The sequence below is a fragment of the Pararge aegeria genome, chromosome 8 (assembly GCF_905163445.1).
Source record: "Pararge aegeria chromosome 8, ilParAegt1.1, whole genome shotgun sequence".
NCBI classification, from domain to species: Eukaryota; Metazoa; Arthropoda; class Insecta; order Lepidoptera; family Nymphalidae; genus Pararge; species Pararge aegeria.
The window spans coordinates 17467162-17485571 of NC_053187.1; the positions used below are offsets into that span (position 1 = coordinate 17467162).

General features: G+C 33.7%; 1 protein-coding gene across 1 annotated transcript in view; it reads right to left on the bottom strand.

The window, feature by feature from the left end:
- LOC120626071 (elongation of very long chain fatty acids protein 7-like) overlaps positions 1–18410 on the bottom strand; it is a 62683-nt gene that overhangs the window by 34456 nt on the left and 9817 nt on the right. Inside the window, exons 2-3 of the mRNA XM_039893358.1 lie at positions 10569–10792; positions 2538–2728 (exon numbers count right to left, since the gene is read on the bottom strand). Coding sequence (XP_039749292.1) covers positions 2538–2728; positions 10569–10668 — 291 coding nt within the window. The 5' untranslated portion in view covers positions 10669–10792. The remainder of the gene's footprint in view (positions 1–2537; positions 2729–10568; positions 10793–18410) is intronic.

The window sequence follows — 18410 nt, forward strand, 5'->3', positions numbered from 1 at the left end:
GACCGGTATAGGGTAAAGGGTTGATAATGATGATTATGAAGTTAAGAGTTCGTTGTTAGCTTCTGAGTCTTTATTTGGTTGTTCTACTACAAGTTAGCCTTTGACTGCAATTTCACCAGATGGTAGCGGGCTAACCGATCAAACGTATGGCAAAAATTCAAAATTCAAGTAAGGCTAATATAAGCACTTTTGAAACGTCGAGTTGTATGTTAATAGTAACTCTACCACCGGTTCGAAAGGCAGATTCTACTGAGAAGAAGCCGGCAAGAAACTCAGAAGTGGCTCTATTCCAACATACACTATTTAATTAAAGATTTTAAACTAAGATTTTCGTGGTTAATCAACATTTCAAACCAAAGAAAATACAGAAATTAAAAGTTCCCAAATTTTCTTCGCCAGTGCACAAAGAGGAGTCTTAACTTTAAATACAGTTGAACGAAAGGAGGCTATTGTAATATTACCTTTATTATAGATGGTAGGTAGTACTAAGTTCTGAAGTTGTGTCAACAGGTAAAGCTTAGTCAAGCGTGATCGTTTCACAATATAATAATGACGTATTATATGAACAAGTTCGATGCACGCAATTGCACGTCAGTGGTTGCTTTACAGAAAACTAGCTGTTGTCAACAAATAAGTTTTTATTTTTCGTTTTAATCACGTGGGAACCGTATTTCCTAGGATAAAAGGTATCCTTTGCTGTCTCCAGGATGAAAGCTATCATAATGAGAAATTACGCCATAATTGTTTTCGCTGTGAAGCATGGGTACAAGGAAGCAAAGGAATCAAGCTATCCTATACTGCAGAGCAGGGCTCCTACCATAGTGAGAAAGGTTTAGGCCGTAGTCCACCACGCTAGCCCGGAGTGGTGGACTCCACGCGCTTTTGAGAACATTATGCGTTACATTATGAAGAACTTTTGCAGCTTTCCTCACGATATTTACTTCACCGGTGAAGCAAGTAATATTTAATTTGCTTAAAACGCACATAATTTAGAAAAGTTAAATAAATAAATAAATATACTACGACAATACACACATCGCCATCTAGCCCTAAAGTAAGCGTAGCTTGTGTTATGGGTATTGAGATAGCTGATGAATATTTTTTTATGAATAAATACTTATTATTATAAGATACAGATAAACACCCAGATACTGAAAAACATTCATGTTCATCACACAAACACTCTCCAGTTGTGGGAATCGAACCCACCCAGTTAGAGGTGCGTGCTGGGATTTGAGCCCGGCCCCGAATGAAGTTGAAGCTACAACCACAAGGCTTCTTCTATCAAGCTTTTATCCACCGTTATTTTGGATAGCATCGTGATGGTGCCAACCGCCTATATCCTTCCTCAATGAATGCGGTGTTCAACACAAGAGATTTTCCAGCCAAGTGCTACGACAAGTTTAAACACACACTTGTATGTGTGAAATCTCTAGGATTATAAACACTTTAGCAAATATTTTAGAATTTAAGCAGTATAAAAAATTTTATAGTCATCCTACCGATTTTAAACTAAGATGATTGGATTTAATTAACATTTTCAGTAATGACTTAGTAGGTAAGTTAGCTCATATAGATTTAATTTATTTAATTCACAATTTTATTTATTGTGACAGTTAAGTGTAAAAATGCATATTTTGATGACCTGTTTAATATGTTGAATATTTAATATGTAACCGAGTATATAGAAATTGGAGTAAGTCTTACTGTATGAGCTGTTAGGTGTCCTTAAAAAATAAACGAATAATTTTTCATATAAATAACGGGCAGGTACATGCCATGAAGAAATTAGTTGATATACCGATCCAGTTACATATTAACAGTTTATTATAAGAAATGCAAACATAGGCTTGAAATATAATAAGGTTCAAACTTTGTTTATTATCATAAAATAACGATAAAGGCATTTAACATAGTATAATCTTTTAGATAGAGGTAGACAATAAATAATACAAGAGTTAACTCTAAAACTTAATATATCAAATAAATGGAAAGACAATCTATTAAGAATTTCAAGATTCCAAATTTATGTACATATTTACATCGCACACAGCTTATATGGGCAAAAGCTTGATATTATGCTAATGAATAAATAATGTTTACAACCTCAATATAAATTGATATATCTAATGATAATAGATATTATCAGAAAACATTGCCTTATTCGTTGACTACTGATTCAGAGATATTTTAAAGAGAATTATATATACAAAAGCAGATATAATTTAGTTTTGTTATGTTTTGTAGTATGTATATTATGTTTTGTTTTGTCGTCTTATAGCTTAAGTTTGGAACAGCTCGTGCTAAAATTTGGCACAAAAGTTTGTTTTTAGGAAGGACAAGATAATAATCTTATTTTCATGAAAAAATAAAAACAAATTTCGATTTCTTACGTAAACTTAGTTTTTCATTCAATTTCCTAATTGTTTGTTGTACTCGTATTTCTATATTTTAAAGTTCTAGTAGGTATAACGATACTAGCGACTACTTATATAATTATGTGGTTTTCTATAAATTCAAAAGAATTATCAGCTTACCTCATAAAACATATACAAAGACAGCAAGACCTGTCCAGCGTTATAACCGACTAGAATGTTCTTTATCCGAAATGGTTTTCTGTTCGCCATCCATTGAGGGCCGGCCACCATTACGAAGGCGAGGTATATGATGACCATCACTAAGGTCACCAGGGGTGTGTCGAACAGGAACCATCCTTGTACTCGGGGATCTGAGAACAAAGTCTATGATGAGTGGATTGAATAGTTTCGGACCGAATGAACATCCCTGTAAAATTTTCAATGTATTTTAGATTTCAAATACTGGAAATTAGGCAACATTGCCTAGGCAACATTGCCTAGGCAACATTGCCTATGTTGCAGGCAGCGTACAAAAAAAAAAATAATGTATAAAATATTAATTGCCTTATTGACGCGGATTAAACAAATTATTTATTTTAAAATCCCATCCTCATATTTCTTTGGCTGAGTACCACACACTTGCTACGTGGTTCATTGCGGGACGTGCAATCGAATCTTTAAAACTAAATTTGGCAATGCTAATCATATCCGTGCACACTTCAGACGATGAAGCCAAGGTGTCGCCGTTGACGGATACGTCATGAAGATGTCCTTCATGACGTATCCGTCAACGGATCGTCATCATCATCATCATCACGTGGTTCATTTATTCTCGCAACGAGAGTCATTGTCACTTAACGAGTAAAGGTTTTTAATTTAAGTCTTGCGTGTGGTGGCTTTCACGGTATTAGCATTAGGTATTTTATTTACTTTATTCACGCTTGCTGAAGAAGCTTGATTCTACGCTGCGCTGGCAGGTTCGGAGTTTAAGCTTTATACACAAGCTTTGTAGAGCGGCCATGTTTGGAAACCATACGTTTGAATGGAAAGGATGCTAAAAAGTTGCCCTTTCACCGTTATATCCTTTTGGAGCGAAACATTAAATATTTGAAACAAGTACCTTTGTTGGCATTCACATCATAGTTTTTTTAATTATTCAGTTTATTTAAAACTTTAATTTGTTTAATCCGCGACAGTAAGTTAATTTTTTGTTCTTTATACGCTACCTGCAACATTGCCTTTCAAATACCATTTCTCCGAAAATACAATGCTAGAAATCCGTTATCGCTTAAAAAAGTTGCGTATAATAAATATCTTTACGAAACATTTAGGCAAGTCATACATTTTTAGATGCTATAGAATGTGAAAGTAAAGATTATATTGGTGAAATATGAGCTATCAATTATTATTCACCTGTATTCCTTGCCTAAGTATAAAGGTTTTTTTACAATACTAATGCAAAAACAGCTGTCTCCCGCAGGTTCTTTCGCGTAGAATTTGTAAATACCTGTCTTATATTGAGCGTCTAGCTGTAGCTGATTCGTTATGGCTCAGTCTGATATAAATTTCTGTTATAAAAAGTATGTAAAAAGCCTCTAAACGCAGAAATGAAATGTGATGTAAATAAAGTCAAATCAATCAATCGAATACTTTTCGAGTTTAGTGAACAGTAACGTACGGAAGCCAATGTAATAACTAAAGAAAATGTCCGGTCATAATCATTCAAAGAGAACTTTACATATGATACATTATTAATTAATAGGTGGAATCAAGCATCTAACAATAGTACCGTATTTCGATTGATTAAATTAAAAAAAGCAGTTATTGTGACTTAATATAATGCTACGATTCTTGTAAGCTCAGCAAACAAAGTAATGCGAGCGAACTATGCGACACGGTACGTCAGGTAATATTGATTAGAATAGAGGATGAAAGTTTGTACGGGTGTAAATGTACTTATCAAATGGATAATGGATAGCTCTGTGGACTGCTGTTATTTTTTTATTCAATAAATAATTAGACTTTTCATTGAAATCGGTATTATTAAGAAAATTTGAAAAAATTATTTCCATCAACAACATTTTGTATTGAATTGGTTTAAACCTGCTCGAAAACTTAATATAGGCTTTTTAGTTTCGTTATTTTTGCGAGAGTTCAGTGTATTATATTATTTTATTCGTGCGAATAAAACGATGTAAATGAAGTTGTTTTTGATCACAGTAGTAAAAAAAACTGTAAAAGCAAAAAGTTATTTAGATAAACATAAAGAAGGTACTTTAGGTACTTTATTTTTATCTAACTGTATGAAAAACTGGTTATATATAACATTATTTTATGTGCGTATGTATTATACACAAAAAAGGATGAATTTAAGTTCAGCACAAGGCGTCAATTTTTAACTGGGGCGCGTGGTGGATAGGTCAAATAACTTTCGCGGAAATAGTATTTGTTGAGAACCGGTTATACGTTTTGATGTACGTATGATTGTGAGCATTGTTTTTGGATTTCTTCTGGGTCCCAACACGTGATGAACATAAGAGTTATGCAGAGTGTGATTTTTGTAGAAATAAGTGAAGCGAAAGCATTTCAATTTTTCAAACGGCTAACATTTTCCTGGGAAGATCCAAACTAGTTTTCGACAACAATGATCATCCTAAAGGAACGTTTCCAGAAGATTCCAGATCTATTTCAATTTAAGCTGAAGGTCACCAGGGGGGGTTTTAAGGTGTAGGTGTAGGTATACGTATAGTGTCAATAGGACTAAAAAAACTTGAATATCGAATTTCGAAGGTTTGGTTTTGGACTTTAAATTTCCTCTGTTCTGTGGGGTGCATTGTAAGCTCACGCTCGGTAGCATCGTAAAAACCTTAAGTATTGCTAGTAAATGCGTTACTTAATCCCCTCCCCAGCTCCTCTCCTCCTCCTCGCTCGCTCCTTTAAGCTTTATAGATTCTCCCCTAATTGCTTTTCTTACATATTTTGTGACGTTCGTATATTGGTTTGCAGACATGTTTGTCATCAGACGACCCTTACGGTACCAATCTTTGCTTTTCAAAATCAGGTACTTGTTCATTTTATAGTTTGTTATTGACATGCCACCATCAAAGTATCTACAGTTATTGCCTTCAGTAGCCTGCTCTAAAAACTGTGTTACAGATAGGTTTTATAAGTTTTTCTGGCTTCCTGAGTGCTTGTTTTTTTGCAAAATTCATTCGCATTTTTATGAACTAGATAATGAAGAAAAGTTAAGAGAAACAATCAATATTTCACTTAAAGCTTGTGTTTATGTCATAAGATGTGTGTGGATATTATCGTAGATAATAAATATCGATAGAAATAAAAATATTATTAAATATTGTTTTTATTTAGATTATCTTCATCTAATATTGCCCCAAGATCATAATCTATATAAAATCTTCATATAGCTGATTCATTTAGAGGACTTTCCTTATTTTCAGGAAAGAGTTGGACTAGAATAACACTTATTAATTTCGAGCGCAAGACTGCAAAAGTATTCAAAGTCAAAGTCAAAGTCAAAGTCAAAAATATCTTTATTCAAGCAGGCCCATAGGTGGCACTTCTGATGCGTACATTACATGAGCATTACACGGTGAGATGATGGCGATAACCATATGAAACGAATAGCATCTTATTTACCTTCATAATATCACCTTTGCGAGTTTTTAGCTCTACAAACTGCTCAAACGATGCGTGGTTGGTGATTATATAAGTCTTTGCTGATTGTTTTTTTTTCGCCCACTACCCTGGGCTTACATTTTCAGGTCATTTACCGATAGATGACTATAACTGGATTCTTGTTATCGAGTAAAAAAACTGCTGCTCATTCAAGTTGCAAACTACCTAATGAGTACATTTCGTGAGCTCAATTGAAGGCCAGGATGCTTCTGCTTACAATACAATGAATTTTCCTTGACGTAAAATGTAAATGATCACGGATCATTATAATAATACTAGTCACTGGGACTATCTGTGCGATTAAGTTCGTGATAAATTAAAAGACTAAATGGCTCAATGATATACGGAATATAATCAGAATGGTTGTAGGTTTGAACATGTGGCTTCAGAGAGCAAAGGCAATTTTTAAAAGATGTTCGGCTGCATGCATCTAAGGTATCTGTATCAAAGAGTTTTTCAATCACTGCCCCAACTATAGAGCCAATATAGTGTTTGTATGTGTAAAAGGTTTTGACGACCTCCCTGGTGCAACTGTGAGTGCTGCGAATTCAATTCTCAGGGCAGGCAGGGGACAATTTGGGAATTAATAATTTCCAAAATTTCTCTGGTTGGGTCTGCTGGGAGGCTATGGCCGTGGCAAGTTACCACCCTACCGACAAAGACGGGCTGCTAAGCGATTAAGTGTTCCGGTTCAAGGTATGACTATCATACTCCCTAACAGGTTAGCCCGCTACCATCTTAGACATCCTAACTTACTACCAGGCGAGATTGCAGTTACAGGCTAACTTGTAGTGGAATAAAAAAACAAAAAGTTTGTTATTTGTTTCTGAATACGAAACCTAAGAATGTACTGCCTCATTTAAATAAATAAAGTGTCATGATTAAATACCACTGTTTTAAATTTTGTTTTTTAATATTATATTTGTATTTATATAATAACATAGATAAAAAATCTTTGTGGATCAAAAAGTAAATTAACCATTTACAAATTTCCAGTATAAATAGGTTGGTGCACAGTAATATGAAGCCAATAGAAGTGATTTGCACTTGTACTATATTTATTTATTTATTTATACTCTTTATTTGCACACAAATAAAAATACAAAAAAAAGAATAAAAGAAAACACAGACAGAAGAAGTATACAAAAGGCGGCCTTATCGCTTTGTAGCGATCTCTTCCAGGCAACCTTAGGATAAGGAAAACAAAAGGTGGTCGATATGAGGTGGATTGAAATTGAAAAGGTAGTATCATCATGAAAACAAGGCAAAATGAAACACTGCGTATTTTATGACTGTTTGGCCTTGTTTTGACCATACAGAACTGTGTTCTTTACGGTTGTGGCTCAATCAGAGATTCGTTTAATAAATTTCAGATAAAAAAATATGCAATTAGCCATGTTTTTTAACGTTTTAATTCTGATCTTAATGTAGTGTTAAGAAACTTAATTGCGATACGCATTTCTCTCATTCATTTAAAAAAAAAAAAACATATGTAGTTTAATTTCGACCATCAATTACTTAGATATCTTAAAGGTAGAAAAAATATAAGAACTTTCTTTTTGCATTCAAATGTGAATGAATGGAAACGAAAGGTGCAAAAATAATTTAAGATGATCATTTACTATGTGCCATGCAAAGAGCATAATTTTATTTTGTATGTTGCAGTATACATTTTTTTACTGTCATTTTTTAAGTTGTTAGAAAATAGTAAATGGTTAGAGTGTTGGGTAGCTTTAGTTATCTCATGAGTACATTGAGATTTATTTGTAAGTGACTCAAAACGATCCATATTGTAGGTACCCAATGCTAACGACTCATCAGTTAACAAAAAAAACTTTAATGTTTTTTTCAAAAACGTTTTTTATGGGTTTCTACGCGAACGTGCCATTCCGGTACGATTTCACGTAGAAACCGATGTAAGCAGTAGTGTCAGCTTTGGGTCACCAGGCATCTGGATAAATTTTTGTGATGTAAATATTTTTATACTTAGATTATCTTCATCTACGAGTAATAATGCCTCAAGATCATTTTCTATTTAAAATCTTCACATAGCCGATTTATTTAGTGGAGCTATTTTTATTTACAAGCATGTTATCTATATATTTATCCTTGTTTGTAAGGATAACACTTCATTATAAATTTCGAGCGCAAGATAAAAAAGTGAAATTAATGTTTGATCATTCTTTAACTTAACAATTTTAGATAAATGAATGCATACAGATAGTAAAAAACTTTATACTGACGTGCAGGTTACTTGTTATCTCTATTTATTTATTATAAATCACGCTGTCGATGTTAAGGGCAAAAGACAGTCACATTTAAAAAGAGACTCACAAATTTGAACGTAAATAAAAAAGTCCCAAGACGCTCGTTTTACATGAAACCATTTATACGTTGTTATCAGATTTCTGAATGATGATGACAATGGATTTTGTTTGGTTGAATAATAATTAAATAATGCTCATTTTTACTTTGTATTTTATTACGGAAGTGATCAACTAATTCCTGAATTTAAAAAAGAAGAATTTAAAATTTTTTCCTGGTTTTATGGTTTGCTATTTAGTGTATTATTTTTAAGAATTACTAATATCTTTAAAAATAATATATAATAAGTAAATTATGGTTTTTCAAATTAGTTTATTTTATACATCTGAGTTTAATGAAAATTCAGCTTCACTTGCAATAATTCACGACATATAAATAAATATATAAATTATACCTTAATTGCATCTCAGTAGTCGACCAATAACATCGTTGTAATAATGAAATAAAGTTAATGAAAAAACGTCAAAAGCATTGTATTTTTTTATTGTTATGTAACAATAAAACTTGTAACTAAACTAATTAACTACTGTAAAGGTCATGCCCGCGTGGAATGGTCCTAAGAATGCTGGCTGCATTTCTGCGCCGAACAGCCATTGTTAATCACTTTACAATGAATTAAATTTCCGTTTTTAAGCTGGGTATTCATGAATCCACCAATTCGCACTGGGCCAGGGTGGACTACGGCCTTAACCCTTCTCATTGTCGAGGACAAGCAGGAGGCAAAAATTATATCCCACGATTACATCCCCTGACAAGGACTATAATTAAAGTGTCCACCGCAACGCACGGGGACATGGAATAGGAGAAGTTAACCCTGTTTTATTATTATTTTTCATACACATTTATTGTTCTGATATGTTTTCATATTGTGTGCCATTGCTCCTAGAGTTGATAAAGCTGTGGGAGAAGATATTTTTTTTACCTTTTCCCCGGGGGTATAATTGTGATATTATGATTGTAAATGAAGACACTACATACCATTCGCTATGTACCGATAAGGTCGCCAACTTGTATACTTTTTGTTAAATTTTTATTTATAATTTTACTATATATGTTTGTGTGGTGTACAATATTAGTGTTCAATCATTCATTCACCATTGACCCCTTTGGACCAACTAGTTTTTTTTTAAAACGGTATTCATGTAACTATTGGAGGCTAATTAGACAGTAATCTTCGATATATTTAAAAAAAAACTGCGCATCTCGAACACGGAAAATTGTCATCTCACAAAAAATTTATAAATATGTAAGTACTTATGACGTTTCAAGTGCCTTGTATAAGTAGGTTTGCTTGAGTAGACTTTCACATAAGAGATACCTTAAGCCGTTTTTGTGAAAAAAAAAATGGTATCACTTCTGAATAAAGTTTCATTCATAATAAGTTTTGTATTATATTAGTTAATTTTATTATATATCAATGATACTAGTCAGTATCATACAAGTTAGTTTAGAATTATGATTAGTTTTTTACATACTCTACCCAGACGAATTATTTTTGCTTTAAATAAAAATTAACGCATCTAGGAAATAGGATTTAATTTTATCATATTAATATTACAACTTGTAATGTTACGGCAACGGATTATGATTAACGTGGTTTTTTTTTATTTACATATCAAGTAGCAACTGATTAAGATACCTATTTTTGGACGAATTATATAAATTGTTTTTGATGATTTTGAAATTTTTAAAGCACGGACCCAAGAGAACCCGTTTAAAAGAACAAAGTCAGTTTGAATAAATTTATCTTAGGTAACATTGCGTTTATTTATGAGCATTTCTAAATCTCATAGGATGTTTGAGGTCTGATTATTATACAGTAAAAGTTTGGAAATTATTTTATTTATTATAAAGTTGATAGATTATAGAAATCTAAATTAACCTGAACCCATTAAAGTCCCACTGCTGGGCACAGGTCTATATATCTGCTAGAGATAGCAGAGGGTTTAAGATCATAGACCCACAACTCTGCTCCAATGTGGGTTGGCAGGTTGGCAGGTCCTTCTAGCATAGCCCTTTTATAGAGATATTATATTTTAATTTTTTTTTTAATTTATTAATTTAATGCGGAAAAATCAAACAAATTGATATTCAAATATATGATACGTTATGTTTAAAAAAAATATAAAGTGCGTTTGTTATAGTGAATAATGTAATTTGATTATTATTTATTTATAAATTTAAGCTTACCTGAGACTCTTTCTGCTAGCATCCAATATTTATTAATAATGGTAGTCCAATTGTTGTCCGAGTAATAGTCGTCGATGGCTATTTTAACGAAACCGGACATTTTGGAAATATGTAGTCAATCACTTGCACACTTCAAGTTTAATTTCACTTTGCACACACTTCACTCCACTTGCTAAGAAAAGTCACTACTACTCGGTAACAATTTGCAGCACGCAAGCTGTCACCTGAAACAAACAAAAAACACCATTAAAAAACAAACAAAAAATCACATTATATTTTATAAAACAAGTCAGATAGATTTCAAACATAAAAATAATAGAGATATGTTTTTAATGGTAAATAAACGCGTATCTTAAATAGTTAAAAAAAAAAATTAATTTACATTTAGCAGAAAAACTATAGAAAATGGTTTTCGAACGCAATTTTACATGTTCTTTTTCTAAAAATTTAGTTTAAAAATGGAATGAGTGTTTACCGAAATCTTTTGCCCGCGCAAAGCATTTCTCCAAACGTTATTTATTCATAAATATCCCTCAGTCTTGTGGGATAAAAGCGAAAGCTTGGAAAGTGCTCGCGCGCCGGTCACACAAATGCTATTGAATCTCACGCGGTTGTTTTGACCAATCGTTGCCGTTCCGCCCCACGCGGCACAAGGACGCAAGTGCCGTATTGCGTCAGTTCAAATTGCGTTCTATTACACGAAGCAAAAAGTTTATATTTCCGCAACTATTACAGCTAACATACGCGTTACATGGAAGGCTTTTGCGACAATTTTTTTTTAATATTTATAATTTTTATGTGACCTGCATGGCACCGTGTATCTTATAATAATAATAATTGGAGAACTAAAGCAAGGAATAGAAAAAAATCTGGAATTATTAGTGTTTTGATTTTCAGATGATATTATGGTAGTAGTTACGTACCTTAAAATTACTAAACCGATTTGAGAATATTTGTTTTTTTAGTCTCATTACAAGTATGGTTTAAGGTAAAAGAAAATTAGCCAAAACTTAATATTTGTTTCAATAGATGGCAGTATACACCAACCTACTTTATAACTTGATAATTGTAATTATTAGCTCATTTACTGACTGTTACGTTCGTCCAGTTGTTTGGCTACGGAACATGAGGTGCGATTCCCGCGTTAGGTCAATAATTCAATTGAACTGGGTTTTCCTATCAAGCAATACTCAGTGGCAGCCTGGAGTTAAGTTGACTTTCTCGTAGAGTAAGTTATGTCAATCTCGGATCACTAATGTGGGATAGTAATCGTTAAAGTCCGTCAATTCTCGCCTCCACCCATCTTAGGAGATTACTACTATCACTTACAGCAGTCTTATTTTAATGTTGTTTACGTTCTTGTTTTAAAATAATAATCCTTACATGTTAAGGAACGTCAAGGCATAACATAAAAACTGTCATGGTGGAAGCCTACGTCAGACAATAATAAACTTGTCAGAAATTTTATTTATCATCTGTGACTTTTGAGATCAAAGACTGCAGGCAATAACTTTGACATACTCGTAAATAACGGTCTACATGAGATCGGGGTTAAGCAACGTGACTTCGAATAGCATTGGCCTTCACAGTCTCTAATTTTCACATGTAGGCACATATCTTCAAATTTTCTTTTGTAATATTTTCACATGTAAAAATTATGCAATAGTATATACTTAGGTATGTTTAAAATGTACTTTAATCAATTTTTGCCAGTAAGAAATCTGAGCAAAGAATCCACAGAATCTAAACAAAGAAATCCAAATAAATAAATTTCAATAAAATGGCTGCGTCATGACAAAGTGAAAAGATTTAAAAAGTTCGCCATACATGCCATCTATGAAAGCTCAGCAAAACTTTCCTTCGCGTTTAAGTTTTATCCGTTACCGGTAGATGGCGCTACAAATATATATTATCAAAAACATATAAACTTATATTGTCAAAGGCAAGGTTTCAAATCTATAAGACAGAGCCGTGCCTGCGTCGTCTCTTTTAAATTGTCTTTGCCAAAAAATAAGTAAGTAGGAACCACACATATCAGTGTTATTAATAACACCTTAGAGTACTGTGAGACGGGCGAAATTTAAGAAATTCCTAAGGCATAAGTCAAACATATTCTTTACCAAAATATTATTAAGAAAATGCTATAGTTATTTTATTAGCTTGTACTTATTATAGGAGAGTTTAAAACATTAAAAATTATAAGTTTCTTTAAGGTTATTTTTTTTTGTATCCCAGTTTAGTACAAGTTGACTTATGGATTTCTGGACCATGCCAATAGCTTGAACTTTTGTTTTTATTTCATTCCCTATATTCCCAGGATACAAAAGTTGTCATAGGTTCAAGCTGTATCTGTGGCAAATTTCGCAACCTTTTCTATGGTTGGCATTGATCACAAAGAAATAGGCTTAGGAATTTATTATATTATATTAGTATGGAAATTATAATTATGCAACATGATTATTCATATTTATTCAATAAGAGTTCCGTAACAGATTAATAAAATTCACTGTTAGGATTCATACACACACATGGCATGCCACCGTATGAGAAATCAACTGGTTAGTCGAAACAACGTCAGTTGGAACTCTTACTTGGATGGTGACAGTTTACTTTTGTTTTAAAGGTAAAGGTACCCTTATTTTTTTCAAAGCGCTCCAAATCAAATAGTTATACGTATGAGAAACGAAGATACAAATTGCTTTACGTGAAATTTTATTATATTGATGATTCCCAGAGTAGAATCATAAATGAGAACCCGTCCGGCGTTTTGAGTTGCGATAGTAAACAAAGGCAGGGGAATCCAGTCAATTGTGTATTTTTTATAGCCTAACCTAAGTCGTTCTTTTTTTGTAATGTTCTTTCATAACTTAGGATTATGAACACATTGCATGTTAATGTGTTTTGTATTTCCGAATTAAGAGTTACGTTGGGGAGTTCCAAATTCCACGGTCTTATGCTGCTTGAGTCCAGCGTTTAATGAGTCGCAATTCCAAAACAATCTGCCTATTTATGTTTATCCTAGTGCTTCCTTGATCTGAGATAAGACGAGATAATGGGTAGATAGAATACCTCGTTAAGCTCACCATAGCCCTACTGATCGGTCCAACTTTCTCTGGTGTGACCTCTTTCCGTCGATCTTTGGTAGTAAATTTTTCTTTACCGCTCGTGTCCGAAGTTTACTTCAGTCAAGAATTTGGTAGTATGTTTATTCCAGGTAATATTAAGCATCTGTCTCCAGCATCATATTACAAAATTATCAACTTCCTTCCACTTGGCAGTATTTAAATACAAAGCCTCAGTTCCTTATAGTAAGATACTTCAGTGTGTTCTAGAACATCGCGAGACGTTCCAATTATTCAATAACTTAGAGAGGAAACCCATAGTAGATCATCATCATTATCATCACTTCAACCTGTGGACGTCAACTTCTGGACATAGGTCTTTTGTAGAGAGTTCCAAAATCCACGGTCCTTGGCCGCTTGTTTCCAGCGGCTGCCAGCGTCTTGCTTGAATTCGTCTGTCCACCTCGTGAGGGGTCGCCCAAAGTAGCGTTGGTCGGTGCGGGGACGCCATTCCAGCACCTTGGAACTCCAACGTCCATCGGTTCTCCGAGCTATTTGCCCCAGAAGCCCATTAACATTACCACATAAGCTTCGCGACTCGTTGAGCTATGTCGTTATCTCTAGTTCTTCTACGGATCTCATTTCTTATTTGATCACAAATTCCTAGCTTAGCTCTCTCCATCGCGAGCTGAGCGTCTCTGCCCGTTTTCACTAAACCTAGGCATCGCCTAAATCAAATGCCTTATGGTTTAGGCCATGGAAAACCTTTTACCAATTCTTAAGTGATAACTAATGGTGGACGGTTTATGTATGTTTAGGAATCTCCTTAGATTTAGCGTTACTTATTTAGGCATTGCCTTGTTTGTCGTAAGTGAAAACGGTCATGAGTCTACTTATGAGGCCCATAGTGAGGGACAGTAGAATGTGTATGAAATAACCCTAATCCAAACCGGATACATGCCTAAGTTAATTGGAAAATCTCGAACTCGTCAATGTCAACTTTCGTCAACATTGGGAAAGAAGTGTTTAGTTATGCTGGGCTATTAAACGTCAACCAGGTTAAGGTCAGTGTTATGTGTTGTTTACGTAAGCGAAAAATATTATTGTATGCACACGTCTAGGGCATTTAAGTCAGCTGTTAAAAGCTATTATTGGCATGCAACGGTTTTTTTCCAGTTCTAGACGGAACGAAATGGATTATAAGTTGGAAGTCCGAATGAGTCGAATCCCAGCAGCACTGCGTGAAGGCAGGAGATAAAAATGATATCTCTCGATAACACTTGGCAATGGATAAAATTTACGTGCCAACTTGCCATAGCACGGCGAAGAGGAGAAATTTACCCCCGTTTTATTTGGATATTATCACACGCATAATATTTGGATATTAATATCTCCACAATGCGTCAATGCTGGGAAGTTGATGAAGTTATGGAAGAAGATATTGTCCTTTCCCCGAGCAGAAGAATGTCTCCTGCCTGCAAATCGTATTACATATGCTTAACCTTTTTCCAATGGATAGGAATCATTTATAGAAGAAAATGGAATAAAAATCTATCAAAATATACTAGTCAAGCAATCTAACGTTTGCATCAGACTTACACCTATTTACGGCAAATAACTTTTAACTTTAAGCAACACATCATTTATCGATGAAATTTAATCCGTGACGACCCTACAAATACGAGGTGTGTTATTTACTAGCTGTTGCCCGCGACTTCGTCCGTGATTTTTTATGATAAATTTCGAACTTCAGTACCTACTGATAACTTGAGAACGCTAGATGAGATGGCATTGAAGTAGTAACATGTTGATATTTTTGACTCCCATTTTTTTTATTTTTCATCAGTTAACTAGTTTTTGCGTGACCCGTAACAAACATCCATACATTCAAGTTTATAATATTAATGAGGGTTATGACATTGTTGAAACATTTCCGTTGACGTTCGCCAAGAAAGTAGATAATAGTTATATTTTTGTTTCCCCTAAAATTTTGGTAATATCCCGATTAGGTATATTATTACTTTACCATCCCAATTTAAACTTTCTATTTACTCTACATAGGATGTCCATTAGAATTATATGTACCTATTTGCGATTAGTTTTGCAGAATTCAAAGTCCAACCGCATTGGAACAGCGTGGAAAACTATTTTACCTTCCACGCGAGAGAATCGTGTGCGCCGTAAAAGGAGGGAGACAGGTTTTCGGTGAAGATTACATTTTCAAACACGTGTGTCAATAAAAACACCGTACCTGTGCCCAATAAAGGGGGGATACATCATCAACTCATTACCGGACCACTACTGGTCAACTTTCTCCTCTCAGAATAAGAAGGGTTTAGGTCGTAGTCAACAAGGCTGGCCAATTTGTAGACCTTACACGCCATTGAGAACATTATGGAGAACTCTCAGGCGGGTTTCCTCACGATGTTTTCCTTTACCGTTAAAGCAAGTTATATTTTGATTGTCTTTAACGCAGATATCCTAGATAAGTTAGAGACTGGGATTCGAACTCGGTCCCCAAAAAGGGAATCCGGAGCCTTGCCCACTGGGCTGATGGTAATGATTACATTTTCAAACATGTGTGTCTATAAAAACATCGTACCATGTTCGGAAGATATGTAGAATGCGGGTCAGAGATTGGGTAACCGGTGCACGCAATTGCAGGATATTGCACTCGCTCACTCAAGGACGTGAAAATCGTACGCGCGGAAGTTTTGTATGGAAATGACTAGACTGCGAGTGTCTTGAGCGATTTGTTTAATTGCGAAGTGCAATTAGAATTAATTTGTTGGTATATTTGTGTACAAACAGGTGCGGGCAGTTTCAAAATATACCTTCGTCTGAGTGTTTTTTATTTAGATCAATAAAACCTACAAATTTAACGAAACATTATTTTTTAATAATATATCTGTATAGTGTCTGTAAGACAAAACATTAACCTCAATATGTATAAATAATTAACTTTTAAGTAATAGATATAAATTAGTCAGAGTAATAATCAATTGTGACGGTCGGATGGACTTAGAAAGTCACTCAATAAGGTTTATTGATACAAATTTTTGACCCCCCCACGCACAAACGACGGGGTGTTACAAGTTCGACATATAAGTGTGTCTGTCTGTGGTATCGTATTTCCCGAACGGATGAACTGATTTTTTTTTTGTTTGAAAGGTTAATAAGTCGGAAGTGTTCCTAGCTATGTTTGATGAAAATAAATAACAACATGGCCGCCGCCACAAAATGACGGATTCATATTTTCTCACAACTCCCTCAGTACGGGTATAAAATGAAATTATTTGTTTAGTTAAATAATGTACACAACATTGAAAGTCCGGGCTTTTTTAAATTTTTAATTTATACTAGAATGGTAATGAAGAAAAATACAAATACGGTTGTATAAATTATGCAAATAGATAAATGAACACGTCCCTACAATTGAATAACTAATAGTTATGTCAAAATCTCACATCTGAACTTGAAATTGCGTCATATATAAAACAATAGGATAGATGGAAGAAAAAAAAAATACCAACAACTGAAACAAAGCAACGAGATATCAGTATTACCTACCGCAATATCTGTGCACAAATACCTATGGACACAACTTTGTCCTTTTTTTTTAACAGAATAGGTAAGTATATATGACCAATATTATAAAGAAAAGAGTTTGTTTGGGTATTGAGTTTAAAATGGAAAAATATTTTTGTGTTAAATAAAAAAGTACATTTGCCGAGGAATATTTTAGGGTGTATAACATAAAGGGTGGTCTGGAAGAGACTGCTTTAGCAATAAGACCGCCTTTACATAATAATATTTGTTTAATTTGTTAAGTTTTCTTTTATGTTGTTTCTTTTTATTGTGTACAATAAATGCTGCGACCAATCGGATCATAAATGATTAATGTTGCAGAAAAAAAACATTCCGATGCGTGAAAAAAGTTAGCAAAGTGAAAAAAAGTAAGTTTTCTTTCCCGACAATCTATCTTGTCAAATCCGCGTCACCCGCCATAGATACTATTCTTTTCTTTGATAGCCTACTAAAGGCCATTATTCTATTTTTAATACTGTATCAATGAGTATACAACCTATGTTTTGTTTATATATTTAATATAATCATCGGGTTTATCATATTCCCTATTTCCTAACACGTGCGATGAGCAAAGTTACGGTTAACTTTTAAGGTTGATACGCGGACGAAGTCATGGGGGATTGCTCGTTACTTATACTTAATGTTATTCCCCTTTGTTATATCCAATCTAATAAATATAATTATTTATAATAAATACATGTATTACAGATCTTTATAAATAAAAAGTGTCTGACTTTGATTTCAAAATAATTGCAACTTAGTTACGTACTTTTTTAGTTGACTTTTACAGTATTAGTTTGTACTGTAAAAATAATAAAAACAATAAATAAGAAAGTGTATCTGTTTGTTTATTTGTTTGTTTCCTTGTTTACTATGTTTGGACCAATCACTGTATTACTTTTCAAAATGTGCCACATATATAGCTTTATACCTAGGATATGAACATATAATGGAAATATAAAATAGTGAAATAGAACCGGTGGAAGAGACGCTACAAACAGATTGAATTGACGCTCCAACAGTGCTTATAGAGTAAACTTCTGAATGTGAATTAGATGAATTTAGTTTTTTATTATTTTAATTATTTTTTTATCTTTAACAAAATCACGGTAAATGTGATTTAGAAACGAGCCTTTGGTAGATACATACAAGACTTGACAGTTTAACCGATGTTGGTAAAACTTTGCAAAGA